Source organism: Nycticebus coucang, chromosome 7 (genome assembly GCF_027406575.1).
Source record: "Nycticebus coucang isolate mNycCou1 chromosome 7, mNycCou1.pri, whole genome shotgun sequence".
Taxonomy (NCBI): domain Eukaryota; kingdom Metazoa; phylum Chordata; class Mammalia; order Primates; family Lorisidae; genus Nycticebus; species Nycticebus coucang.
Window position 1 is genome coordinate 116,259,859 of NC_069786.1, and position 26,689 is coordinate 116,286,547.

Genomic DNA, 26,689 nt, shown 5'->3' on the forward strand with positions numbered 1-26,689 from the left:
GGCAGGCAGGTTCAAGAGCCTTTATTGAGGGTCCTCAGTGGAGGTATTTGGGGCTATAGAACCTAGTGCTGGACTCTCCGAATGGACTGCAGCTGTCCCGTGTGGGCCTGCGTGCCAAATTCACTGTAGGTGCGGAACTCCCCACTGTGCCGGTCCCGCTCCAATATGTACTGGTAGCCTCGGTAACCTGGGTACTGGTAAGCTACCCACCTAGGCCAGCAAGAGCACAAGAGTGATGATTAGGCTCTGCCCCAGCCAGATCTATGTCCTTCTTAGCAGCCCTTCTCTCAGCTCCCACCCTTAGCTCCAAAACCACTACTTCAACTTCTCCTCTGTGCATATCTCTCTGCCCTGAGTACTGCTTCCAGTCTTCCTGTCACTTTCCTCGTCTTGTCTTTTTTTTTGAGATAGAGGCTCAAGCTGTCGCCCTGGGTAGAGTGCTGTGACATTACAGCTCACAGCAAACTCCAACTCCTGGTCTCAAGCAATTCTCCTGCCTCTGCCTCCCAAGTAGCTGGGACCACAGGTGCTTGCCACAACACCCGGCTATTTTTTGGTTGCAGCCATCATCATTGTTGTTTGGTGGGCCCCCAGGCTGGATTTGAACCCGCCAGCTCAGGTGTATGTGGCTGGCGCCTTAGTGGCTTGAGCCACAGGCACCGAGCCCCTCATCTTGTCTTTTATTCCCACCCTACATTGCCTCCTTACCCATGTTTTTTTTTTTTTTTAATGTATTTTTATTTTATTTTATTTTTTTCTGGTTGCAGTTCAGCCGGGGCCAGGTTTGAACCCACCACCCTCGGTATATGGGACTGGCGCCTTACTGACGGAGCCACAGGCGCCACCCCTTACCCATGTTTTTAATCCCTTTCTCTACCCCGAAAGTTTTCTCTGCCTCCCGTTCTCCTATCACCTCCTCCCTTTATCCCTCCCAGTCTGTCTCCATCTCACTTCCCCTTGCTTCCAGTCCCCAGTCTCCCTTAGCAACCCTCCATCACTTCTCTCCACCCCCCTCCTTGGTCCCCACTGCTTCTGAAGTCTTCTCATTTCCCCTGTTTCATTCCCAGGACTCACGCTCCAGAGCTGACTTTGAGGGAACCCACGTCCTTGCTGGCCCAGCCCATGGAGGGCAGGGATGGGTAGTCATCACTCAGTTCAAACTTGCAGCCCTGGAAGTTGTCACCTTCAAACAGTGTTACACGGCTATCACTATGGTTCTGAGGCACAGGAAGGTGGGGATAGAGAGGTCAGGCCATCTAAAGATGTGTTAATGGTACATCCTCAACCCTACTCCCCCCAGTCCACTGCCCAACACAAGCTGTACAGCAACTTAGGCCCCACAAGCACTCCCAGAATTCACCCTATCACTTCCCTGGCAGTCTGGGGAGTTGAAATGCTCAGAGTTCTCCCCACATCAACACCCTCCCAGGCTTTGGGGTAAGGGGATGAGACCGGGGGATTCCAGAGACCCTTTTGGGTCATGGCTAGAGGTTATCTTTTGACATGGACCTGATTTGCAAGAGGAAAATTAGAGGTTCTTAGAAAAATGTAGCCCATTAACCAAGATAGTTTCCCTCAGGCCTCAATGACTCCCCCAACCCCTTGCCCAGTATGCTGGGCACAGCCTCTCACAGGTGCAGTCAGCTAAGGGGCACTGGATGGCGAAATAAGAATAGACACAACAGGGCATCTGTATTTGTTGCATCTTATCCAGGGACTTCCTCCTAAATGCTTCCTTAGTCTCTTAGAATGGAGAAGATGGGCTGGACTGCGTCCTCTGCTCTCTAATCTCCCAGTCCCAGTACCTACGTCAGCACAAATGGAAAGTAAGACCTTCTCTTCCAGTGTATTTGATTCATTATCAACTCTTCCTCCCCACTAACACACACAAACACACGTTGAGACTGACCCTTTTTTCAGCTTTGCTCCCTGGACTGAGTTCTGTCTCATCTCTGTGTTAACCCTTATGACCCCGGGCAAGCCACTTTGTCCCTCTGAAGCCCCCTGCATATAGATTAACAGCAGCTCTCCCGACCTCACAGGGCTGTGTGATGACGGAGGTGCTCACTTACATGGGTGGATGACTGGAACTGAGGGGGCAATGGGTGCAGGACTGGCACAGATTCAGCACTGGCCGTGGTGCTGATTTTCAGGCTCCTGACCTATTCCCCCCATTCCAACTTTCCAAGACCCCCTGGTTCTAGGAAGTAATTCCCCTACCACCCTCATAGGAGTTTGCTTACACACACGATGCAGTGATCGGGCAGCCTTTCCAGAGCTCAACAGTGGGGCCAGAGTCTAAAACTAGGAGGAAGAGGAGGGGCGGGGCTGTGCTCACCGCGCAGAGCACTGGCCGGAAGGACAGCAACTGGTTGCTGTGGTGGCCACTGCTGCCGCTCCAGGCGCTCCAGCGAGGATAGTCTCCCTTCTCTAGAATGAACTGCTGTCCCTGGAAGTCAGGGTACTCGAAAGCCACCCAACTGAAAAAGGAGAAGAGCTGGGAGGAGCATCTATCTGCCCCAGGCTCACTCCCTCCCCTTCCCTTTCTGTGTTTGAACAGATTGAGAAACTCAATCTTTTTCTCCAACTCCAGGCACTTCCCACACACACTCACTGCGTTGCAATCCAGTCCGTGTAGAAACTAAAGATTCCAAACCTACGGCTGTCTTGGGCTTAAGGAGCCCAGGCTTCCTGCCCAGTGGCCCTAACTTGGAAGGAATTTTTCAGGTTACAAACATCACTTGTAACCTGAGTTGCGAGTCTAGACCTAGAGGAGGTTATAACCAGGACTCACCAAAGTGCTTCTACCTCAAGGATTTAGGAGCCTGCATAGAGAAGCATCAGGGACCCCGCCTGCTATAGCAGCCTATCTCAGTTCTCCTGAAGGCCACAGGCTGGGTTCTAGGACACTAAGTTGGGGCCAGCACTAGGTTAGCCTTCTTTTTTTAAGCAAATTGTAGAGCCGCCTAACTTCACACAGAAAAAAAACTTTGGGAAGGACATAACTACACAGGAAACCCCTTCAGGGGTCCTGTGGGGGACCTGAAGGGGTCTCTTCTTGTCTTTGTCTGCTTAACTCTGAAGGATACACTTTTCCGCATGATTTGTATTTGCAACATATGGGGAGTTTGGGGGGAGCCTGAGAGGGGTTTTTCATGTTGGCGGGTATCTCTCAGGGCACACAGAGGCAGAGGTCCCAGACTCTAAACTTGAGCAGGACAAGCCCAGCGCCTCTCAAACAAGCTCGGCGGCAGCGGGGAGATCACTCACACGCCGTTTTCCACCTTGACCGAGCGCACCCTGCGCAGGCCTCCGCGCTCGCAGACGTTTGCACAGTCGCTCAGCAGCCGGCAGCAACGGCCCTGGAAGTCCTCTTCGTCCCAGAGAGTCAGGCAGGCGGGCGCTGGGCCCGGCGCAGCGACGCTGGTCATGCTGCCGCAGACAGGAAGGGTGGGAGCAAGCGCTTAGGGTCCCAAGAGCCCTCTTAGGAGCCAAAGCCGGCCCAACCTGAGTAGGGGGTGGAGGACGGGGGAAATGGGGGGAACCGAACTCAGCCTGGCTCTGGACCCAGACTCCAGGGGCTGACCCTCAACTCGCCCTCCTTCTCCCCAGCGCTGGGTATTCACCAGCTGGGTGAGCGTGGCGGGAGAAAAATGGAGAGGCTGCGTGCGGTCGGCCGGGAGTGTGGGGCTTTATACTCAGGCCTCGCCCCCCGCCCTGCACCCTCTCCAGCAGGGGTGGGGAGCTGAGTCAGCAGGCAGGATTCGGTCTGCTCTGGTCTCCCTGGGGAACCGAGGTCTTTCCCACAGCCACCCATCGGGCCCCAACCCGCGGGGATTACAACAGAAAGTGCTGAGGTGCACATGCCGCGTCAGTTCGGGACCCCGCTGACTCCGCGCTTTCTTTCTTCCCAGCCTGAGCCAGGCAGGGCGCACGAGGCCTCCGGGCAGAACGCGCCTTCCCGGGCCCACACCCTCAGGGTTGGAGGTACCAGGCCTCCCTGAGGCCTCGGTCTAGGGCTGTGTGTTCCTGACTCGCAGCGAAGTTCTTCCCAAAGTCTGAAGTACTTCTCTTCAGCTCTAGGTCGAGGCCTCTCGTTTGGTCCAGGATAGTGTGGAGGCAGAGAAAGATCTTCGCAAAAGCCTCGCTTCACGCCCCTCACTCCTTTTGCCCCTGGAGGATCAGTCTATCACGGTTCCTTTCCTCCCAAGCCTGAGTTTCCAGATCCTACCCTGCGCTCCTGGAATTCTCTCCAGCCCTGCGGCCTAGAGAAGGCGGTAACCAGGACTCACCACGAGGCGGCACTGAGAGCTGCAAACAAGAACCGCCCAGGGAGCGCGCGGGATTACAAAGCGTTTAGGAATAATAGTAACCAAGGAAGTGGCTCACTAAGGTAGGTAGCAAGAACGTCTCCACCTTAGTTTAGCAGGACCCCAGACGCTACTGGATCCCCCCCGCAGAGCTCCAGAGGTCAGGGCCTGCAGTCCTGAGTCCGCCCCAGAGTTAGCTAGCAGCTCATGATTAAGCGCTCAGTTCAGGCCCAGCTCTCTGCTCAGGCTTTCATTCCACCTACGTGAACTCAACTGATTGAAACACCGACCTGGGTGATGTAGGCGCACTTATTTGTCTTGAATTTTCCAGATGAAGAAGAGGAGGTCCAGATGGGTTCCATATGGTAGATCAGGCGTTGCAGCTGGGAAGTGACCCAGCTGAGACGTGCACCTGGGCTTGCGTCTAATTGATGGCCCTACACTCTTACCCCACCATACCAGTGCCACCTGTGGAGGGGGAGGGTGGGAGAGGAGTGAGAGGAGGGGGAAAACCTTGGAGCCCCAAGGGGGTAGCTCCAGAGAGGAAATTTCTTCACCGCTTGCAGCAGAATTTATTTAATTTTCTGTTTGTTTTTAGAGACAGAGTCTCACTTTATTGCCCTCGGTAGAGGGCCATGGGGTCACAGCTCACAGTAACCTCCAACTTCTGGGCTTAGGCGATTCTCTTGCCTCAGCCTCCCGAGTAGCTGGGACTATAAGCGCCTGCCAGAAGGCCCGGCTATTTTTTTTTTTTTGAAACAGAGCCTCAAGCTGTCGCCCTGGATAGAGTGCTATGGCATCACAGCTCACAGCACCCTCCACTCCTGGGCTCAAGTGATTCTCTTGCCTCCGCCTCCCAAGTAGCTGGGGCCACAGGCGCCCACCACAACACCTGGCTATTTTTTGGTTGCAGCCGTCATTGTTCGGCTGGATTCAAACCCACCAGCTCAGGGGTATGTGGCTGGCACCCCAGCTGCCTGAGCCACAGGCGCTGTAGTTGTCATTTTCGTTTGGCAGGCCCGGGCTGGATTCAAACCCTCCAGCTCTGGTGTATGTGGCTGGTGCCTTAGTTGGTTGAGCTACAGGTGCCGAGCCCCGGCTATTTTTTTGTTGCAGTTTGGCCACGGCCAGTTTGAACCCGCCACCCTCGGTATATGGCGCCGGTGCCCTACCCACTGAGCCACAGGTGCTGCCCTGCAGCAAAATTTCTTAACCACTGTAGATATCAATGAGACACAAAGGCTTCTTGCAAAACAATTAATTTTTCTTAATGGGGGCAGGAGGGTATTCCAGCAGAAGTGTGAAGGGTGAGTGAGAAGGGAACTAATATTTGGTCATTCCCATGAGCCAAATGCTTCCCTTATGGACTCTTGCAACAGCCAGTGAGTTAGGTTTGTGAACAGATATGGAAACTGAGGCTCAAGGAAGTTCTGGATCTTGTCCAAACTCACAGAGCTAGCCAGTTTCAGAGCAAGAATAAAGGTGCACCACAGCTGGGTGTGGTGGCTCAAGCTTATAACTTGGGAATTCCAGAGCAGCCTGAGCCACAGGTTCTACTAAAAATTAAAAAAAAAATCAGCCAGCATTGTGGTGGGTATCTGTAGTCCCAGCTACTCATGAGGCTGAGGCAAGAGGATCACCTGAACCCAGGAGTTTGCATTTGCTGTGAGTTAGGATAAGGCACCCTCTGTCTTCTTTAAAAAAAAAAAAAGACAAAAAAGAATAGTGCGCAGACCTTCGGAATCCAAAGCCAATGCTGTGCACTTCCCACCCAAACTCCTGTGCTACAAAGGGCTCACAGGCTAGATGTGGCTGTCCAGCTCCCCCCCCCACCAGCCACACCAGCCTTCTATCCCTCCTTCCAATGTGTCATGTGCACCCTACCTCAGGGCCTTTGCATTTGCTGTTCCAGTTACATGGAAATTCTTAGTCACAAGACCACGTCATGGTTGGCTCCGGTGCCATCTCCTTGGTAATAGGCACTCTTCTATCGCATCATTTATTTTCTTTATAACATTTATCCCTCTGAAAGTTCTCTTTTTCATCTTGTATTTATGAGTGTACAAATGTCTCCCTTAATAGAGTGTCAGCTCCATTTAAAATGGCAGGGACTGTGTCTGTCTTATTTCCTGCTGTTATCCTCACACCTAGCCCAGTGCTGGATACATAGTAGACACTCAATAAAACTTCTTGAACTAGTGAGCAAACAAGGTGGTTGGATGGGCCAAATGTCCATGGGAAAAGGAGTGTAGAGGAAATTCTCTAGTGAGAATGAGAGGTGATGATTTACCTTACCTAGCTCTGAAGTTCTGGGCTGCTGAGAGTAGGTGCTGGAGGCATGCAGAGCCTCTCTTGAACTTCTCTTTCCCCTGGTAAAGAATTGCTGTTGGGGCACATCGTGTATATGAAGGTAACTGTCAAAACCACAGGGCCTAGAACTGGCTCCTGAAGTCCAAGTGGGGAGGATATGAGTCAGAGATAGGCCAAGGGTAGCCAGGTTTGATTGGGAGAGGTGTCAGAACCATGCCCTGTCCTCTGATTCCCTAGTCTAGAGGGAGTCTGAACAAACACAAATAGGGCATATTTTCCCCGAAGCCACAAGGGAGTGATCAAAACTATAGCGTAGGGCAAGTGCCACCCCTGGTGTCCTGGCCTTTGCTCTTTCACCTGTCATAGCCGTGGCGGGAGGAGGAGAGAGGCATGAGATCTGACCTTGCCTCTTTCCTCCATTTCCATTCCACAATTCCTGGATTTGGCCACAAGGGGGCATGGGCAGGCCACAGTGTCTGGAAAGCCCGCCAGCAGGGCAGGGAAGAAGGGGAGTTTGAGGTCCGCAGGGGCAGCGGTTGGCCAGTGCGTCAAGCTGTGCATCTGTGCTGTGCCTGACTCGGCTCCTGTGATAGACCAGAAGGTGAGAAGTTGTCTGTCAGAGACCAGACGCTGTGATTTCACCGTGCTGGGGCTGAGGTCTTGGTACGTGTCCTAGGACAGACTAGTAGGGGAGTGTTGGTCAGATGACCATATTCTGCAAGAACGGTGCTCCTGTTTGCATTTTCCAAGGTTCAGGGAGGGAGGAAGAGGTTGTACAGCTGAGATCCAAGTTAGAATTAGGAGTGTGGCTGGGATTTGGGCTGGAGACCCTCTGTGTGAGAAGGGCCTCTGGTCCTCTTCCAGCACAAAGTTCTGATTTTGACATCAGCCAGCCTCTCCCCTTCTCTATACCTCAGTTTCCTCATTAGGAAAATGGTATGTAGGTCCCAGGGTCCCAAACCATGGCTTTTAGTCCCAGCAGTCTGCAACCAGATGGGCACAGCTACCAACACCACTGATAGCCACTGGCCCAGATGAACTCTAGACTTCTCAGGGCCCCACATCACTCCTCCCTGGATTTGGGCCTGGAAAAAGGTACTGAAGGGTAGGAGCTCTCAGGCAGCCCTGGCTGATGGGCCAGAATGAGATCACTGAGATCACTATCCCTCTTCTTTACTATAAACTCCCTCCTGGTCCCCTCCTTTCCCCTACTCTCCCTTCTAGCTCTGTGCACCACCCCCCAGCTTCCCCCTCTGGCCCCCTCCCAACCCCCACAGCTGTTCCTGTTTGTTTTCCCAGATCAGCTGCACTCAGAGCTTCCTGAAGGATGGATGCCCAGGTGGCTTTGTTTGCCAGCTAAGTGCAGTCACCCCTACTCCCTCCACATGTACAACCTGGCCTTTGGACATGGAGAGTTAGGTAGAGAAAAATCCAGCATCGCAAGTCTGCACCTCCAAGAGCCTTCAAGATCTCATCACTCAAGGGGGACCTTCTACCCTGCCCATATCTAGTTCTTTATTTCATATAAAAACATTTGGATCCCACCGAGAAATCCTCAGGACCTCACCCCTCACCATATTCTCTTCCCCATGATTCTGCCAAAACACCTATCCCATATGAACCCATAAGAAGCCACAGAAAAACCCTCAGACTCATGCCAAAGTCTCCTCAGAGCCCAACAAGGCCACCTCCCCATCCCACGTGGAGACACCCAGATCCTGCAGAGAAACTCTCAAACCCAATCCTGACCTCCCACCCAGGTCTCCCTCCCAGGGAAAGGCCCAGAGAATCCCCAGAAAAGAAGTGCTTTCCTCAGGCAGAGCCCATCCCATGAACAGCCTGAGTTCTCAGTACTGCTGGGCAGCTGAGAGGGGTTTATGGCCAATGTCCTCTCCTCAAGTTAACCTGCTCTCAGCCCTTACCCTTCATTTCACTGGGAAATCATCCAGGGCTTTGGTGACTGAAGATGCAAATTCTGTGTATGGAGCCCTCCCGCAGCAAGGGTACATTACCAGCCTCTCCTTCCCAGCCCTGCTGCTTCAGTCCCACCCTTTCCTCAGGTCTGGAGCCAGGGACTGGCAGAGCACCTACCCTGGGGCTGTGTAGGGCTGGTCTCCTGGGAAACAGAGATAACTGGTGCAACTGCAGAGACCAGACCAGCTGGTCCTATCCCACTAGAAACAGCGCTCTTCCTCTGTTCTCTTCCCCTTGGGGGCTTGGAGAACTGGCCACTATCCAAGGAGATGGAAAGTAGCTTTCACCACCACTCACTCATGGAGATACAAAGCCACAGGGTTTGCACAGGGTGGCAGAGAGAGGGCACACACATATACACCTTCAGTCAAATGCAGACAGTCATCCACAATGACAGGCACATGGGCGTGATCATGTGAGCTTTGCATGGGAACACTGTTGTTATTCTAGGATTCAATGGACACCACAACGTCACACTCACAGGCAGACAGTTACTCACTCATTTATTTAATAAGATGTACTATGTGCCAAGGACTATGCTGGGTGTTGGACTCAAATATGAGCGTGCCCTCATGCACTTTCACATGTACACATACCTACTCCATGGACACCCAGAGAGCCATCATCTCTGCTACCCACCCGGGAGCGAACAGACACTGAAGGGTTGAGAGAGTGGGTTCTGTAGGCAGCACTGCTGCCTGGCAAATCCAAGGTCTACTGCTTATAAGTTGGATGAACTTGCACTCTACCTCTCATTTTTTTCTCTCTGTAAATGGGAATAATTTTCTTAAGCTTCTTGTAAAGATTTAAATGCGTGTAAACACAGAACTGGCCTGCAGTATGCAACCAATAAATGCTAGCTGTTGTGCTTATGGTTCTGACTTTATAGCATGGTTCTCCCCACTGTCCTGGAGTTGGGCTGGGGGCAGTGAACAGGACAGCAAGCATGGCTCTGGGATGGCTCTTCTCACCTGGCCCTGTGGAAGCCAGCCTGGTCCTCATATGGGGCACCTTCCTGCCTCACAGTTTGAGCCACTCAGTTCATGAGCTCAGTTTATGAGAGTCGGGAGGGTCAGAGGGAGATAGGCTCAGGCCCCTGCTGTCTAGGAAAGAACACTTGGGTGTGGAGCCCAGGACCCAGCTTCTGGTCTCCAGTGCTTTTCCTGGCTCCATCTGTAGCCTTTGTCCAGTCACTCCCTCTCTTGGGGCCTCAGGTTTTTACCTATAAACTAGGCGGGCTGCTGATTCTGGAGGGGGCCTCCCAGGCCTAACTACAATGATTCTGTGATGCTTCGGGGAGGTTCCCTCCCCTCCCCCAACCAGCCTCTGCCTGCCCCACCCTCCTGTTCCCCCTCCCCGCAGAGTGAGGGGGCGAGCTGCTTTGGTCTCCATGGGGACTAATCTCCAAGAAGGTCAGCCAGGTTCTGGTACTGCCTTGGCTGGATAGGGATTAGCACCTGGGTGTGAACCCCCCTCCCTGTGCCTGCTCTTCCAGGTCCCCCCACTCTCACACAGACCCTGGGTGGCTTCCAAGCCCAGAGTTCCAAGGCTGAGTCAGAATCAGCAGGGAGGCAACTTTCCAACTGTTGGCCTATCCAGCTGTGGCCAAGAGGGTAATGGGAAAGATAAAATCAGATTCTGCCTCTCACTGCTCAAAGCCCCCCAGTGCCTAGCCAAGGCCTAGGCCTTGCCCCTTCTCACCTTCTGTCCTTGAATGGGAGAAAGTGGGCTCTCCAGATAGGGACAGCCCCAGCCATGGCTGTGCCCACTTGCAGCCCACCTAGAAGCGACCACTTTACATCTGTTGGGGGTACTTTCCCTACTCCAGTGTGAGGTGGGGGCTGTCCCCACAGCTTCCCCCTTCCTCTACACACGCATGCCGCCCACCTCTCGCTACCCGACCTCTAACCCCAAGTCTACACAGTGTGCGTCTCTTGTTATCTCACATTGCCCTTTTCTCCATGTTCTGGTTTCTCTCTGGTTGTCTCAGCCTCTGGTCTCGCTTTCACTGTCTCACTGTCTGGGGCATTTGCAGCCACCCTAGGATCTCAGTGGTTCTCACCCTGTTCTGGGCCACACCCTCTGTCCTTCCACCTATGTCCTCTGGTCTATTTCTCATCTCATCCTTTTCCTCCTGCTTCTCTCTTGCTGTTTCAGTCCCACCACTGCTGCTTGCCACTGCTCAGTCCCTTTACATTTCCATCACTACCTGTTCCCTCCCCCATACAGGGTGGTGACAGGGACGACAGGAAGCAGGCTTCAGCTTTGAGCAGGAGGGGGTAGGGCCTGCCTCGCACACCAGCTGCTGAGTACCCCCCCACATCCAGCCCCTACCTGCAGGCCTGCCAGGCACCCAGAGACTCCGCCCCCAGCCTGGCAGAGGAGGAGGGACCTGACTGAGAGGCCCTGTCCCTGGTAATGGCCAGGAAATGCGGGTCTTGGGGATGAGTGGGGGTGGAGGCCTGAGGAAATTAGGCCCTGGGGGGAAGGGCAGTGGCTGTTGTTCACCAGTAACCAGGACAGACCCCAGACACTGAGTGGCCTCAATCCTCTTACCACTCTCCCTTTAAAGACCCCTCTGACTGTGTCTTGGGTGGGGTGTCACTTTAGGGCAGTGGTTCTCGACCTGTGGGTCATGAGCCACAGGAACTAGATTGAAGGGTCGTGGCATTAGGAAGGTTGAGAACCACTGCTCTAGGGGGAGAGTGTTATGCAGCCTCAGGATCTTGAATCTTAGCCATAGGGGAGCTGTAGCCTCCTGTCATGATTAGGGGAGGAGAGAGGAAGCCTTCAAAGACTGAAGGAAGGTGTGCCAGTGCCAAGTGATGCCCCAGAGGGGAGACAGTGAAATGGATGGTGGGGATGGTAGTGGAGAGGACAAGCCAGCTCCTCCAAGAATATTGAATTTGGAGCAACTTCTGATCCTGCTCCCCATCTCCCTGGGAGTTGCCTCTGACCAATAAGAGGACTACTTAGGTAAATTGTTCAGTGTCAGGCAAGGAACAAAGGGGGCTGGGCCCAGGACAGAAGCCTGGTCAAAGAGGCCAAGGCAGGGGCTGCACACACCCCAGCTTGGGATCCAGGGACCTTCTCTTGCCCTGGGGCTGCTCCACACACAGCCCACCGGCTGGCCACCCTCTCTGCAGAACTGGCTGGGATCTGTCAAGGCCATCTCATCCCCTCCCCTCTCCTCTCTCTGTTTCAGGGGCTCAGCAGACCATGTGGGGCCTCTGGGTAGTTGGGTGAGGGGGGACAGTGAAATAGATGGTGGTGGAGGGGACAAGCGAGCTCCTCCAAGAATGTCTAATTTGGAGCAACTTCTGACCCTGCTTCCCATCTCCTTGGGAGTTGCCTCTGACCAACAATAGGGCTACTTAGACCAACCCCAGCAGACTGGAACAAGCGGACATAGTATAATGAAGTTTGGGAGAGGTGAACTGCTGTGTCTGGGATCCTGTCTGGCAAGGCCTGCCAGACTGTCCTTTCAATCATTCTGTCTCAAATGTGGTTAAACTGAAAGAGGAACCAGAGAGGTGGCTGGGAGTGAAATCTCAGGATGTCAGCAGCCCCAAAGATATGAGGAGTGGATGTTAGTCTTTACCATGGCTCTCAGCTCCCCTCTACCAGATTTTCCACACCTCACAGCTTCGAGGCCAACCCCTTTAGGCCCTCCATCTTCCACTCAGGGGGTTCAAAAGTGTGGCTAGGAGCCCAGGAACCAGGATATAGAGGCTGGGGGGTGGGTAGCCCCTGTGAAAGGCCAGACCAACCCTTTCATTGCGGAAATGAGAAAACCAAGAGGCAGGGAAATGACTTGCCCAACGCCACAGAAGTTGCTGGGACACAGCCCGACTACAATCCGGGTTTCTACCTCCAGAAGGGCTTCCATTCTGGGCCACAGCCCCCCTTGGCCACCCGGTGGAGCCTGCTAAGCCCGTATTACCCGGAACAGAGCCGGGCAGCCCACAAGCTACCGGCATTGCCAGGCAGGGCGGGCGGGGCCGGATGGGAGCCGGATCTCGGCTGGAGCAGCGGCCAGCCTCACGACCCGTATGGTGGCGGTGCATTGGCAGCGACAGGTGTCTGCGTGGCGATCGGGCCTGGCCCCCGGCCGGTGCTGAGAGGCCGCCCCTGCCTCACGCGAGCCGAACGAACAAAACGCTCAGGTCCGGTTTGTGCGAGGGGCTCGTCGCGGGGCGGGAGCGGAGAGCCTGGGGCCTGGCGTGGCCCTCGGAGATCTCCGGGTTCTGGTCTTCCACGAAGCGCACAGCCGCACAGGGCTCCGCTAGCCGCCTTCCTCTCCTGAGCGCATCCGCTGATGACACGTCGGTGGCCTAGGCGGCCACAGGTGCACACCTGGCCCTCCCCTCCCTTCCCGGCCTCCCTCCACCAGGCTTTCTCGGCCCTGCGCCCTGCCCAGTCCCGCTTGGCCTCGTCCCCAGGCCCCTCCCTGGAGCTTGTGCCGGAGCCCGGGCTCAGTGTGCTCTGTGCTCTTATACCGCCTGTTCAGTCCCGCCCCTAGACACACCGACACACACTCACTCACACACACACTCACACTCACACCTGTCCTGGCGCCCGTTTGCTTGGGGCAAATATTGACTCACGGAGGCGGAGCGCCCACCTCCTATCCCAACCCTCCTACCCCCCCTACCCCGGGCTCTGAGACTGCAGCTTCTACGAGGCCTTGGAGGAGGGGATGGAGGGGAGGGTGCTGGGGACCCGGGCGCCTCTGGAACAACACCAGATGTCACTTTTCCACCCACCTGCCTCTGGGAGGGAGGAGCCAGGGGCAGAGGACAGAAGATCCCGCTGGGGGAGGGGTGTAGAAGGAGAGAACAGAGGTGGATATCCTAGGAAAGGCAGGACATCCCTTGGTCTGGGGGTTTAGTCATAGTGGGAGTCGCTTAGTAGGGTCTGTGGCCGCTGTCTACCGGTGACCTCGACCGCGCCCCAGCGCCTAGTTTCTGGCGGTGTGCCTTAGTTCTCCTTCCTTCCCAATCTCTTAGCAAAGCTTCAGGAGCTAGGCAAACGCTAAAAGCCTGGCCCTCGGGGTGCCCAGCCTAGGAACAGACGCAACGGGGGAAAGGGAGGCGTAGCCGCCCCATCCGGTGGCTACCTGCTTCCCTCACCAGGCCTGGCGCAAAGTTCCCGTCTGCCAAGCTATACTGTGGCAAAAGCCAGCTAGGCCCTGCCCGAAGCGCCCTCTACTGGCCAGGCCGGGTCCCGCGTCCCGCAGCCGGCAGCGAGCGCTCTCGCCCAGCTGCGGTGTGAAGAGATGCTTTCTCCCCAAAGCTCTAAGTTCCTGTCCCCGCTGTGTCGCTGCGGTTCACTTAAGCCGCTACCACTATCCGTCCCTCGCAAAGTGCGCTTGTGTTTTCCCCCTCGTGGGGGAAATAAAGTCGAGATAGATAGAAAAAATGGCTAAATGCTTTACTGGCTGAGCGGTGAAGAGGGGGCTGGGCGAAGCCAAGGGTGGCACATTAGGGGGGTTGGACACATGTATCTGCAGAGTGGGGAGGATGTGGCATCACTGGGTTGAGTACCTCTGTTCGCTGCGTCAGCAGCATGTCCGGGGTCAGAATCCTGGAAGACAAAAAGCACCAGGTAGGAGTGCGGGCGAGGCTTCCCTGCGGTCCCTCCCACGCTGGCCCGGGGCGTCTAGCCCCAGAGCCCCTACCTAGGCGCACTGAGCGGTGGCAAAGCAATGACGCGCGGCCGCGAGGTGAGCACCACCTCCCCTCGGCTCGCCTCCACCAGGACGTTCTGGAGCATGTTCTCCAGCAGCGCCTCCTGCAGGTTGGTGAAGGCCCGGAGCCTGCGGGGGAGGAGAGCGGTGTTAGCGCCGCCACAGGCTCTGCGTGCTCTACTCCTGTTCTCTGTGTCACACGGGTGCCACGTGCTGTACCATGCTCATTCTCATTTAATTCCCGCCCCCCTACACACACACACACTATGTGGCATCCTTGTTTCAATTTTACAGATGCTCAAAGTATGGCCAGAAGAGAAAAAATTGTCAAATGTTATGCTCGTGGTAGAAGCTGTGGGTAGGGAGAAAGTCTTGAGTGGTGAGAGAGTGCAGGAGGGACTGGGTGTGGCCTAGGGAGCCCAACAAAGACAGAAAACATCCACTGAGCAGCCTGGGGGAGGCGGCACAGGAGAGATGGTGTTTCTCTTCTGGCTCTAGAAACCCATGAAGAGATTCTGAAGACTAGAACCACTCTCCTGGCAGCAGTGTACTGATAAATATCAAAAGCCAGCTATCCGAGAAAAAAGTAAAGCTCAGGGTGGTGGTTCTGCCGATCCTCCCACTGATGCCTTAAGCTACCAACAAGATGTCACTGAATGTTGAGTTCAAAAGAGATGCGCAGAGAGTGGCCAACCTCAGCATAGTATTGCCAGCTAAGAACCTTCTGTACATTGACCCCTCCTGACCCTCCACCTGAGCTTTGCTGCTCACCTCCTGATGGCCTCCTTCTCATCCCGTTCTTGCTCCTCCTTCACCATGGCTTTCAGCTGCTGCTGCAGTTGCCACTGCTGGGACGACTCCTTGGACTCCAGCTGCAGTGTGGGCTCACTCTCCATCCAGGCCACCTTCTCTTCCTTCTCCTCTCTTTCTTCCTTCTCTATCTCCTTGCCCAACTCCTCCTCCACTTCTATTTCCTCCTCCTCCTCCTCTTCCTCTTCCAACTCCTCCTCCTCTTCATCCTTCTCCTCCTCTTCCTCCCCTTCCTTTTTCCCCAGCCTCAGGCTGCCCTCCCCTGGTGTGTCTGTCTGCTGTTGGCTTTCCTCTTCCTCCCAGCTGCTGGTGGGTGACGATGGGGTTAGCATTAAGTGCAGGCTGTTCATGTGGTCTGGGAACCTGGCTGACTGCTCATTCCAGAACTGGCAGAAGTATGGCACCTGCTCCACTAGGCTTTGGTCCACGGCTTCATGGAAGTTCTTGTCCTCCAGCAGGCCTCTGGGTGGCAGGCAGGAGGAGAAGGCTCTCACTGAGAGGCCTCACAGCCTCCTGGGGAATCCTGACTTCAGGGTTAGGTGCTAGGTTGGTGGGGAGAGGTTCTGGGTGGAGGAGGGGAGCCATTGGTTAGTTGCCCCTGCTGTCACTTTTTTCAAGGAAGGCATCTTTGGGCCCCATGCATTCTTAGTGGTGAACATGATATGATGCAGGCAGAGCTAGCAGGTCAGAATGACAGAGATCAGGGCAGACTGTACACTGGCTCCAGACCTCATCTACCAGCTGTGGAATGGGGGAGAACTCAAGACTCAGCCCTAAGGATCCCTCCAGCCAACTCCATTAAAGCTGCAGTGTCCTGAGGCAGGATTGCCTGGGCCATCAGTGAAGGGATTTTTCAAGGAAGTTCTATTTCTCAAGAAGGGAAATGCTGGAACTCAGGGGGCTTTGGCCGAATGAGCTGCAGGGATGAGAATGTGGAGAAGAGGCCCAGATGTGAGCCTGTACCTGATGATGGCAGTGAGACAATCAACCAGCAGCTGCTTTTTCTGCTTGGAGACAGGACCCCACTTGTTAGGGGATTCTTCTTCATAAGTCTCTGACTCCTCCTTATGGGGCTTCCTCTTTGGCAGCTCCCTGGGGCAGGTCATGACATTCTAAGTGGACTGGGCAAGCCACCATGCTGGGGTTGGGGGCATAAGCAATGGTGATAGCTGCCCAGTCAGGAGGACATAAATGAGTTTGGGGCACTCCCAAGTTTTACCCAAAATATAGCACTACTGCCTTCAGGGAACAAAGCCCAACCCTCAAAGTCAGTGTAGGAGTCAGAGAGGCCCAAGGTAGAAAGGAAGGAATGAGGAGGGGTGACAAAAACATTCCTTTCATGGGGTGGGGAAGCCTAGGTGCTCTGCCACCTTCCTCTTAAAGGCTTAAAAGCAGTAATGGGACATCCTGGGCCTGGCAGTGCCCAGTCTGATTGCTACTGGACTTTCTCTAACCCCTCACCAGTGTTGGGTCTGGGCGGCCCCTGCTTTGGAGTGGGAGAGGGGACAAAGAGTAGAAGGAAACCCTTCCTCCCCAGGAGTTCACCAGTGCAAGAAGTGGCTGGAAAACTCTGAGAAGAAGTTGGCCAGAAAGTAATCGGTGGCGTGGGCTCGGGCAGTGAGGCTCAGGCAGAGAATGCTTGTCGGGGGTGGCTGGGGACATGGCCAGGATGTCTCCTCAGGTGGGATCTGCAGTTTCCAGCTGGCAGGCCGGGTAAGAAGAGGCTGCTGGTTCTTGATGGGAGGTAGTGTCTTTGGAAAGGGGACGGAATGGATATCAAAGGTTAGGGGACCCCTCTCTCATCACTAATGGGTCCCTTGTCCTATCTCCCTAACCAGGCCTTTTTGGGCCACTTAGGAGTGTCAGCCATTGTTGCTTTTATCCCTCCCTTCTGGGAAGCTGGATCAGGGGTTGGAGCAAGCAAGGACATTCTCAAGTTATCCCAAGAAGATGGGCTTGGACTTACAGACTTACCTTGTACTTCCTCGAAGGTACACAGGCTGAACAATATGCCCTTTCCTGTGGAAGCAGAGACCTTTGTTGAAGATGCAAGAGGCTTAGAGAGACCCGTAGAGGGCCTAAAACTAATACCAGTCTCTGCTATCCTCTTGGTCCTGCTCAAATCCCAGTTACAGTCTCTTCCAGAAGGAAAGAGAAGGAGATGCCATCCAAGGGTGCTTGGTTGTGTGCCTTGGAATTTGTGGATTGATGAGACAGAGAAATAGCCTTCCTTATTAAGACTTAATTCAGAAATCCCTTCACCCAAGCTCCCAAGAAGTATTTGTATCTACAGTTGGGCCAGAGCTTCAGAGCAGAGAGTGTGGGCTCCAGTGTGGCGATCCAGTGTGGGGGTCCAGTGTGGCAGACACAGAGGTGATTGAAGAGTGAGAACAGCAGTGTGGGAGGCTGTGAGACTGGGGATGGACCAAGGCAACAGTGTCAGCTCAGGCTCACTGCTGCTCTCCCTCCACCCCCATGTACTAACAGCTCATGTTCAATGAACACTTATTGGGGGGCAGGCACCGTGCTAGGCCTGTTGCTTGTATTAACTTACTTAATCATCACGATGCTACAAAGCAAATATTTTGCTGGTATTAAAAGTATTTTAAAACTTTTATGTTTAACCTTTTTACTATGCAAAATCTTAAACATACCCCATAGGTGAGAGCACTACAAAGTATATCCCATTGACCACCACCCAGACCCAGCAATTATGTCTGGTCTCATCTATACCCCACCTCTGGATTATCTTGAAGCAGATCCCAATGTCATATCTTCCCCCTTTTATAGTTGAGGGAACTGAGAAGTTAAATAATTTGACCAAGATCACAGAGCTAGAAATCATCAGATCCAGGAAACAAACCCAATGATATGTTTCCAGGACCAGCACCTGAAGCCATGGTGTCTTCCTTCAGAAGGTGAGCTTGTCCAGTTTCCCATGTGTCCCTGGTGCCCAACACACCATAGGCACTCGTTAAATACTGGCCCCATGAAGCAGGGCATGACCAGCCAACCAGCTCTACCCAGATTGTCTCTTGGGATAGCCGTGGGAATGCTATGCTGAGTCCAGTGAATGGAATCTAATCTCTTAGGGCAGGCTGGCCAGTTCTGCATGGAGGACCACCTTGGCCCAGCACCTCTGTTGCCTCTGATAAGGCCAGTCAGAAAGATCCGGGTGTCTGAGGCCTGCTCAGCCCTCCTTACCTTCACTTTTCTGTCCGTGATGGTGAACTCCACTTCCTGCCGCCTTTTCTCATCCTTCCACTCCTGCAGGTCCTCATGGTACTGCCTCATGAGTTCCTGTGGGTACACCTATGGCCCAGGAGAAGGAGAGAGAGTTTAAGGTCTGGAGGGCCTATGACCAGCACTTGCTCTGGACCTATGCTGTGAGCTTCCACGCTCCCAAGGGCTGGCTCCTGCCTCTGTCTCAGGGCCCACTCCACTCCCAGAATTGGGAGCTGTGCCTCCACCCCACCTGAGGCTGATTCCTACCTTGCATACCAGGTCTACACTGTAGAAGCTGGCATGCACTGAAGCCTTCAGAGTCACCATAATTGGGACCGTCTCTTCAGGAGCTACCTTTCCTACCATGGGACTCACAGACACCTGTTGATTTGTGGAAGGAATCTCTGGAGTTACACAGGAATGGGATTGGACAAGATGGGATGGAATGGGATGAGGTGGGACAGGATGGGATAGGATGAAGTGGGAAAGGATGGGACAAGATGGGACAGGATGGGGTGAAATGAGTCTAGAGCCCTTCTCATTCTGTGGGCCCAGTGGACTCTCACCTTCCCAAAGTCTACAGGCCTTGGCTGCCAGGCAAAGACAATTGCCTCCTTCTTGGAGATGTTGTTGAGGAAGAGCAGGCGGCTGCACTTGCTCTGCACAGGGATGTTTCCCAAGGAGATATGAGACTGGGACAGGAAGACTTTCTGTTGGTACAGACAACATAATAGCAACTCTGGGAGGTAAAGAAATAACCACCACACAACCAGTTACTGAGTGCTTTCCAACCAGTTACTGAGTGCTTTCAACCAGTTACTGAGTGCTGTCAACCAGTTACTGAGTGCTTTCAACAGCCAGGTGCTGTACAGGTGCTTTCCATGCATTTGATCCTCACAACTACGATACGGGCACTGCTACATCCCTGCCTTGCAGATGTGCTGCTAAGGTTCAGACAGTGCCAATGATTTTTCTAACAATCTACCACATGTGTAGCTGGAATAAACTCAGACAGTTTTACTCTAAAGGCTATGATTTCAACGATTAAATAGGTTTGGAGGGACTGAACCAGAATTAGCTCAGAGAGGCAAAACTGAAACCAGCATAATTTGGGCCTCTGACGGATACTTGTAAATGAATGGGTGATTAGCTGTTGGCATCTTCGCTGGGCACAGAATAGGAGCTGTGTTATAGGGGTGCTGGGAAAGACTGAGACAACACAGAAAGGGCACTTTTTCTCTGTCTAGGCCATGAATGCTTCCAGGGAAGGACTTTATCTGGCTCTTCTGTTTGTCCCTAGGACCTCTACAGTGCTCATCCTGGAGTAGAATCTGAGCGGGAAGGGTGGATGGGTATATGAATGAGTGGATGAATGGGTGGTTGGATACATAAGATGAGTAAATGGGTTTTTGGGTCAATGGGTAAATGGGTGAATGGGTAAGTGGGTGGATGGATGGGTCAGACCTTCCAATAATGAGGAGTGTGAACTAAAGATAGTGTTATTGATCCTAGATATTTTCAGCAAAATCCATCTAGGGCTAGGGGACGGACTGCTTTGTATGAAGATATTTAAGACATAGAATGGGATATGATACCTAGAATGCTTTCTACACATTCTAACATGCCCGTTTCTATGCCCAGAGAAGAGGGTGGGATGAATGGCCCTGCAGCAGGTAGAATGACTTAAGCAGGAACACCTGTGGGCACTAGGTGGCAGGGTAAGCATCTCACAGAGCTGGTGCTGCCTCTTAAAACCTGGAAGAGGGCTGATTCCAGGGCCCTCTTCTGCCTCTGTTCCTCCTCAACACCATCTCATTCCCCTGTTACCTCCCCATCCCTCTGGACTGGCTCCACTGGGCTCTAAAGCTCCCCTCCGAGGCTTCAGGCCTTCCTGGCTCCCCTTCCCTCACCTGTCCAGGAACCATCAGCCTAGAATGTATGGAGCTGTTGTCCCATGAAGAGATGTTGTGGAAGGGAGCTGTGTCCCCCATGGCATGAGGGTCATAGCCCACTCCCTGGAAGTGGATGAGGGCTGAGTTCCATCCCAGGATGTGGATGGGCACGTCCACCTGGGAAGTCGGGGAGGGGTAGTGCAGGGGCTGGTCAGAAGCAGACCTGCTGCAGAAGCAGCTCAACCCCATCCTGTGTTATCCCAGGCTGCTGCTCACCGTGTAGGTCTTGGCCTCAATGGGTGAGAAGATCCACAAGACCCGAGCAGTGGTTCCCGGCTGGATCTCCCCTTTGGGGTTGAGACAGCTGAAGATAGGATGATCGAAATTTTTTTCTTGAACTTGCAACAGGATGTTGGTCTGGACCTCATATGTCACGGGTACTGAGCCACCATTATATAGTTCATAAATCTGCAGGGGGAAAAAATAGAAGAATCACCACACCAGGTCAGGACTGCAAACCTAGGACACAGTGTCCATCATAAGAGGGCAGGTTGATCTCCATGATGTCACCATTAGCGTCCTTGAGCTCCCTTAAATTCCTCTGCTTTCCCATACGGCTTGATCACCCAAGAAGTAGGTAATTGTATTTTCAGCCTATGACATTTTAGGATACTATGTAATTCTATTTGTAAAGGGGTAGCTTAGTTTATTTTCCCTCAATTTACCTTTGTCAAGTTACAAGGCAGTGTTCTTCAACCTTTTTTTATCTCACAACACACTTGAACCTATAGTTAAACTTTCGTGGCACACTTAAATTGTGTTGATTTTTAAAAAAGAGTAAAAAGAATATGCTTACTGTGCTTTGAACTTCTTTCAAAAATAATTTAATTATTATTTTTTTTATTTTTTTGAGACAGAGCCTCAAGCTGTTGCCCTGGATAGAGTGCTGTGGCACCAAAACTAACAGCAACCTCCAACTCCTGGGCTTAAGTGATTCTCTTGCATCAGCCTCCCAAGTAGCTAGGACCACAAGTGCCTGCCACACGCCCGGCTATTTTTCGGTTGTAGTTGTCATTGTTGTTTGGCAGGCCTGGGCTGGATTCGAACCTGCCAACTCTGGAGTGTGTGTCTGGCGCCTTAGCCGCTTGAGCTACAAGCACCGAGCCCAAAAATAATTTAATTAATGATCTTCAAAAATTTTCATTGTGTGGCTCGGCGCCTGTGGCTCAAGTGGCTAAGGCGCCAGCCACATACACCTGAGCTGGTGGGTTCGAATCCAGCCCGGGCCCACCAAACAACAATAACGGCTGCAACCAAAAAATAGCCAGGAGTTATGGCAGGTGCCTGTAGTCCCAGCTATTTGGGAGGTGGAGGCAGGAGAATCGCTTGAGCCCAGGAGTTGGAGGTTGCTGTGAAAAAAAATTTCTCCAAAAAAATTTCTTTTCTTTTTTTTATTTATTAATTTTAAATCATAGCTGTGTACATTAATGTGATCATGGGGCATCATACATTTTTTTTTCTTTTTTTATTGTGCACCTAAGGTCCTCTCACAGCACACCAGTTGAAAATCACTGCTCTAGGATGAACGGCTAGAGACCTTTGCCCAGAAACACATGGGCTTCTAAATGGTTAGAAATTTCATAGCTGTGAAATATTTGAGAAAAGGGTATATCTCTCAGAGATTTCCAGAGCAAAGGAACTGGATTCCCTTCAATCAATAAACAAAGAAAAGTCTATAGCTTCTGATGGATTCCCATTCCAGTTCTGCACATTCCACAAAAATGTCCTTGGAGCAGTGATTTTCAAACTGTGGCTGAAACCTATTAGTGAGCAGGTCTAAATCAATTTAGTGGGTCATGTCTAGAATTTTTTAAATGGAATAAAATAAAAAAGAAAATATCAGCATATTTTGCACATAGTACCATAAGTATGGATTTGTGATACTTCCATATTGGTTATATGTGTGTGTGTGTATATACACACTGGGGTATGAGTAGGTAAAATATATTAGTGTGGCTCATGGTCAGAGAAGTTTGAAGAATCTTATGCTAAAGGAAAAAGAATCCCCACTTTTGTGTGGGAAATGGGCCTGGCAAAGGGCTTAGTTACCAGGCACCAAGAAACTGACGCTCTTGCCTTGAGTCTCTCCTAGTCTGGGGGTTCAACCTGTGGGCCCCACTTCTTAGGTGATTCTGGAGGGTAGTGTCTTTGTTCCCCTGTCAAGGCTGACACAGATATGCAGAGATCAATGCTTAGGACTCTTGGTCAACAAAACGATGTGGACCACTGACCTGCCGTGGGGGCAGTGTGTCACCAATGGGGACAGGGATGAACTGGTGACTGGTGGAGGTGAAGTGCACATACTTCTGCTCCGGCTTCACTGTCACACCTATGAAATTTAGCTGTAAATAAAAGGCCCATGAGTGGCTTCCTTTCCTGGGAGGATTTGACACACCCAGCAGAGAAATTTCAGCCCAAGCTCCCCAGGGGACACTGTCCCCTGTCCCCTGCTCCTCTATTATTGTCCAGTGAGACCCCTCTTTCAACCTAAGACCCAGGGCAGGGCCAGGTACTGGGACCTCACCAGGATCTCCCGGCCATGGGACACCTTGAAGAGCACCGGGAGGCGATCAGTGCCGATAAACAGGTGGCTAGAAGGGAGGAGGCAAATCCTTGGCATGAGTTCTTGAGCCCTGGTACAAGTCGGAGAACCAATGGATATGGCACGCCTGTGGCTTTGAGCCAGCTAGCTCCTAGGAGCAACTCCCTCCATGCAGGGATAGGGCAAGCAGGAAATCAGATCTCCCCTGTAGGTGGGAGGAAGCCCTCTCTGGCAGATGGCTATGTGAGATGCCCTAGAGTCCCACAGTGATAGGTCAGGGGAAGAGGTCTTCAGGGATGGAACTGTAGGGTGGGTGGGGGGTAGGGGAGCACCTGTACTTGAGCTCCACCATCTGTTCCTGCCTGGGACTCAGGCTCCCGGTCTTAGGGCTGATGGAGAAGATGCAGTTGTCCTGTACACGCATTTGGTGAAGCTCAGTGCAGTTAAACTCTGCTTGCTCTGCCCATAGCTCCAGGTCAATCTGTTGGTCACTTGGAAAGAGGAAGGCCCTGGGAGAAGCCATGCAAAGGACCAGTCAGACAGAAGAGAGAGGTGAGAACTCTGAGCCCCCAAGTGGCAGATGGAGGCCTCCCCCTTCCCTCCTGTGCTTCATGCCCCCATTTGGCAAACTGTCCCATATGTGGCTGGGCAAATGCAGCTGTTGTGGATTTTCATTTCATAAGGACCCAAACTCAGGAATAGAGGCAGGGCCACGGGGACTAAAAGAGAAGTGCAGATGGGAGCTTCCGTGTGGGTGTCAGGGGCCAAGAAGGTGGCCTGTAGATGTGGACCACTTTGAGCAAGCTCTTCTGGACAAAGCTCTTAGGAAGAGCCTGTTGAGGCTCTTAGGACTGCTAGCAGCACCAACCAAGGGTCCCTGAGATGATGTCCAGGCCAGAGAGGAGAACAGATGCCCAAGCAGGGCTGGCAGTCTTGAAACAGAAGCAAAGCTGTACGTAGAGTTAATGTCCCTGAAATGCCTTAGCTATAGTAAAGCAGATACTGCACTCTGAATAGCTGACAAATTAGTGATAAAGGGATCCCAAAGTCACAATCTGAAAGGAGAATCTCTTCAGAAAGATGGCACAGAACTGGTCCCTGCAGCAAACCAGGCAGAGGACACATCCAGAAAAGGAAAAGAAAACAAAGCTTCAGTGGGAGTCAGGGAAACACAAATCAAAACTCACAAGGCATCTGTCTTAAACTTTCTCACATCTGAAATGTGAAGAATAGTTACATTCAATGCTGGTGAGTTTAGAAAGAACAGATACTGTCAAACATTGGTAGGGAGAGAGGGAGCTGCTGGGACCATTTGGAGAGAATTTGGCAGCCTCTGTTAGAATAAAAAATGCATATGCCTTCTGACCCAGAAATCTCATTTTGGGGAGCTAAGGATGCAGGGATGAAACCATGCATACACACATGTACACACACAGTGTCTATTACAAGTTTCTTTGTGGTGGCAGAGAAAAAAGTAGCTGGGAACAATTAAAGTTTCTAATAAAGGAGAGGTTTAATGATTTAAGATCCATCCATATTATAATATATATGCAACTATTAAAAAGAAGGTGTTAGATCTATATGTATTGATCTAAAGGAAATATTATTGCTATCACGCTGTGAAAATATTTTCCAGGAAGTAACATGTATATTATTGTGTCATTATTGTATAAAAATGGAAGAGAAAGAGAATCACTCTGTAAATGTGTGAATGTGCCCGTATGTTGTACCAAGGTTGAGAGTGGAAACCATCCTCCTGACCATCATCTCCCCAGCACAGTGGACTTGGAGAGGGAGCTGGGGAGTTTCTTTTCTTCCATCACCCCTATATCATCTGACTTGCTACCAGTCAGTAAACTGTTTCTGTCATTTTATTTGGGGGATATTGAGCAGCAGCAGAATCAGAGATCTTGCTAATTCAGGGCCCTCTACATAGTTTCTGCCTCTCCCTAGCCCTCATTGCTCTGGTCCAGTCTCCCTCCTAAATAATTCCAATCCCTTTCCCTGCCAGGCCTTCAGTATGGGCTTCTCCAACCTGCCAATCTGGAGGACTGTAGTAGCCTCCCAACCTGTTCTCTTGCCTCAAGTTGATGGCCCTTCTCCCCCAGAAACCAGAGTGACAAGTCTTGAAAACTGACCACATCTTGGCTTTCATCCTTAGTGTACAGCCCTTTAACACACTCAGAAAGAAGTCCAGATGCTCAGAAGGAGTATTCTAGAGCCCAGCCCACCTCCCACCAACCTCTCACCCCCAGCCTCACTTGAGGTCCTCCTTACCCTCTCGCTCACTACTCAGCCACACTGTGTCCATGCCAGGCCCTCTGTCTAGAAGTCTTTTTGTAGTCTTTCTATCTCTTCCTGCCACTCAGCAGGTCTACTTAGTTGTAGCTTTCTCCAGGAAGCCTTCCTGAAGTGCTGCCCATGTGGCCATGCACCAGGAGACGGTCTGCCTGAGGCCCCTGCAGCACAGGGAGGGGAGGGGCTGGGCCCATTCACATTCCCATCCTGAGACCCACCTGGAGCCTGTGCCTAGGAAGCACCCAGTAGAGGTTTGGCCAAGGAATTAAGGAGAGGATGGGTGAACAAATGATGTTAATCAGCATGTTTGACACCTGTAAAGCACCTTCTCTTATAGGGTCCAAGACCCTATAAATCCCAGGGCCAAACAAAGCAGAGGCATCGAGAGGAAGAGGCCTGGAGGGAGGGACAGCTATGTGACTCTGCCACCTGCCCTGGGCTCACCCCCACTTGGAATTCTCATTCCACCCTGTGCCCCTGTTTCCTGGCCCTTTCTGACTGTCCTTGGCAGGAATAAAACGCTCTGTCTGTTCTTTATGAGCTCAGCAGAGAAGGGTCAGAATTTTCAAAAATAGCCTTCTAAGAAATTAAAGAACATGTAACAACACAGAAAGTACAGGAGAGTAGAGCTGCCTGGAGTCATGGAAGAAGCATGGACCGTCTTCCGGCACCTCAGATGATCTCTTGGTGGATGGACCCAGCTGGTGGGCCCTCTGGCCTGGCTTTCCTCCGCCTGGGTTTCCAGCAGCCTGGACTTTCTCCATGGAGAGCATGAGCTGGGTTACTCCTACACAAACACTGGCACGCAGTCCACCAAAATACCTGGCTCCACTCCAGGGCATGGGCCAACCCGCTTTTTCTCCCCCCACCAAACCTCCCAGCCCTGTAGGGCCTGGCTCTAGGCCCACTCAGAGAGCCCCGTGAATGGCAGATCTGGAGCTCAAGACAAGCACTGGGCCTCCCTGACCAGGTCAGCAGTTCTGCCAAGCTCCCCTAGTCACTCAGGGCCAGGAGCCCACTGTTATCAGTGGTCTGGTCCTCTCAGATAGGATCTACTTAAATAGCCAGCTGCCTGATCTCACTCCACTGTGGAGGAGAGGGGGACCATCACAGAGCAAGGGGCTGCCATTGCACACCTGACAACTCTACACAGATTGTCTCTGCTGGCTCGGCGCCTGTAGCTCAAATGGCTAAGGCGCCAGGCACACACACCAGAGCTGCCAGGTTCAAATCCAGCCCAGGCCTGCCAAAAAACAACGACAACTACCACCAAAAAATAGCCGGGCCTTGTGGTGGCTGCCTGTAGTCCCAGCTACTTGGGAGGCTGAGGCAAGAGAATCGCTTAAGCCCAGGAGTTGGAGGTTGCTGTGAGCTGTGATGGCAAGGCACTCTACCCAGGGTGACAGTTTGAGGCTCTGTCTCAAAAAAAAAAAAAAAAGACTGTCTCTGCTTTGGCTGGTAGGTTCCTGACCACAGATGCATCCCCTCCCCCACAAACCTTCACACTCATTCACCCCACCACGTCCCCTGGGTCCCCAGATCCCTCTCTAAAACTTGACCCAGACGGGGACATTTCTTT

At 52.5% G+C, this 26,689-nt stretch overlaps 2 protein-coding genes across 10 annotated transcripts in view; both read right to left on the reverse strand.

The window, feature by feature from the left end:
- CRYBA2 (crystallin beta A2) lies at positions 1 to 3,586 on the reverse strand. Its single transcript, XM_053597179.1, has 4 exons — positions 3,271 to 3,586; positions 2,339 to 2,480; positions 1,075 to 1,217; positions 1 to 210 (listed from the first exon to the last, which is right to left on the reverse strand). Exons 1-4 carry the CDS (start codon positions 3,429 to 3,431, stop codon positions 63 to 65), a joined length of 594 nt encoding a protein of 197 aa, XP_053453154.1. The 5' UTR covers positions 3,432 to 3,586; the 3' UTR covers positions 1 to 62.
- Positions 3,587 to 14,030: 10,444 nt separating this feature from the next.
- Positions 14,031 to 26,689, reverse strand: part of CFAP65 (cilia and flagella associated protein 65) — a 36,564-nt gene continuing 23,905 nt past the window's right edge. For 8 of the 9 annotated variants that reach the window (XM_053598230.1, XM_053598232.1, XM_053598229.1 and 5 more), the window contains 14 exons: positions 23,145 to 23,321; positions 22,795 to 22,861; positions 22,502 to 22,612; positions 20,487 to 20,678; positions 20,229 to 20,387; positions 18,885 to 19,028; positions 18,586 to 18,699; positions 18,298 to 18,405; positions 17,068 to 17,112; positions 16,639 to 16,844; positions 16,057 to 16,185; positions 15,055 to 15,555; positions 14,275 to 14,412; positions 14,031 to 14,180 (listed from right to left, as the gene is read on the reverse strand). In XM_053598230.1, coding sequence (XP_053454205.1) covers positions 14,078 to 14,180; positions 14,275 to 14,412; positions 15,055 to 15,555; positions 16,057 to 16,185; positions 16,639 to 16,844; positions 17,068 to 17,112; positions 18,298 to 18,405; positions 18,586 to 18,699; positions 18,885 to 19,028; positions 20,229 to 20,387; positions 20,487 to 20,678; positions 22,502 to 22,612; positions 22,795 to 22,861; positions 23,145 to 23,321 — 2,194 coding nt within the window. In that variant the 3' untranslated portion in view covers positions 14,031 to 14,077. Of the gene's footprint in view, positions 14,181 to 14,274; positions 14,413 to 15,054; positions 15,556 to 16,056; positions 16,232 to 16,638; positions 16,845 to 17,067; positions 17,113 to 18,297; positions 18,406 to 18,585; positions 18,700 to 18,884; positions 19,029 to 20,228; positions 20,388 to 20,486; positions 20,679 to 22,501; positions 22,613 to 22,794; positions 22,862 to 23,144; positions 23,322 to 26,689 lie in introns of those variants that run through there. The other variant, XR_008381340.1, reaches the window with a different exon arrangement.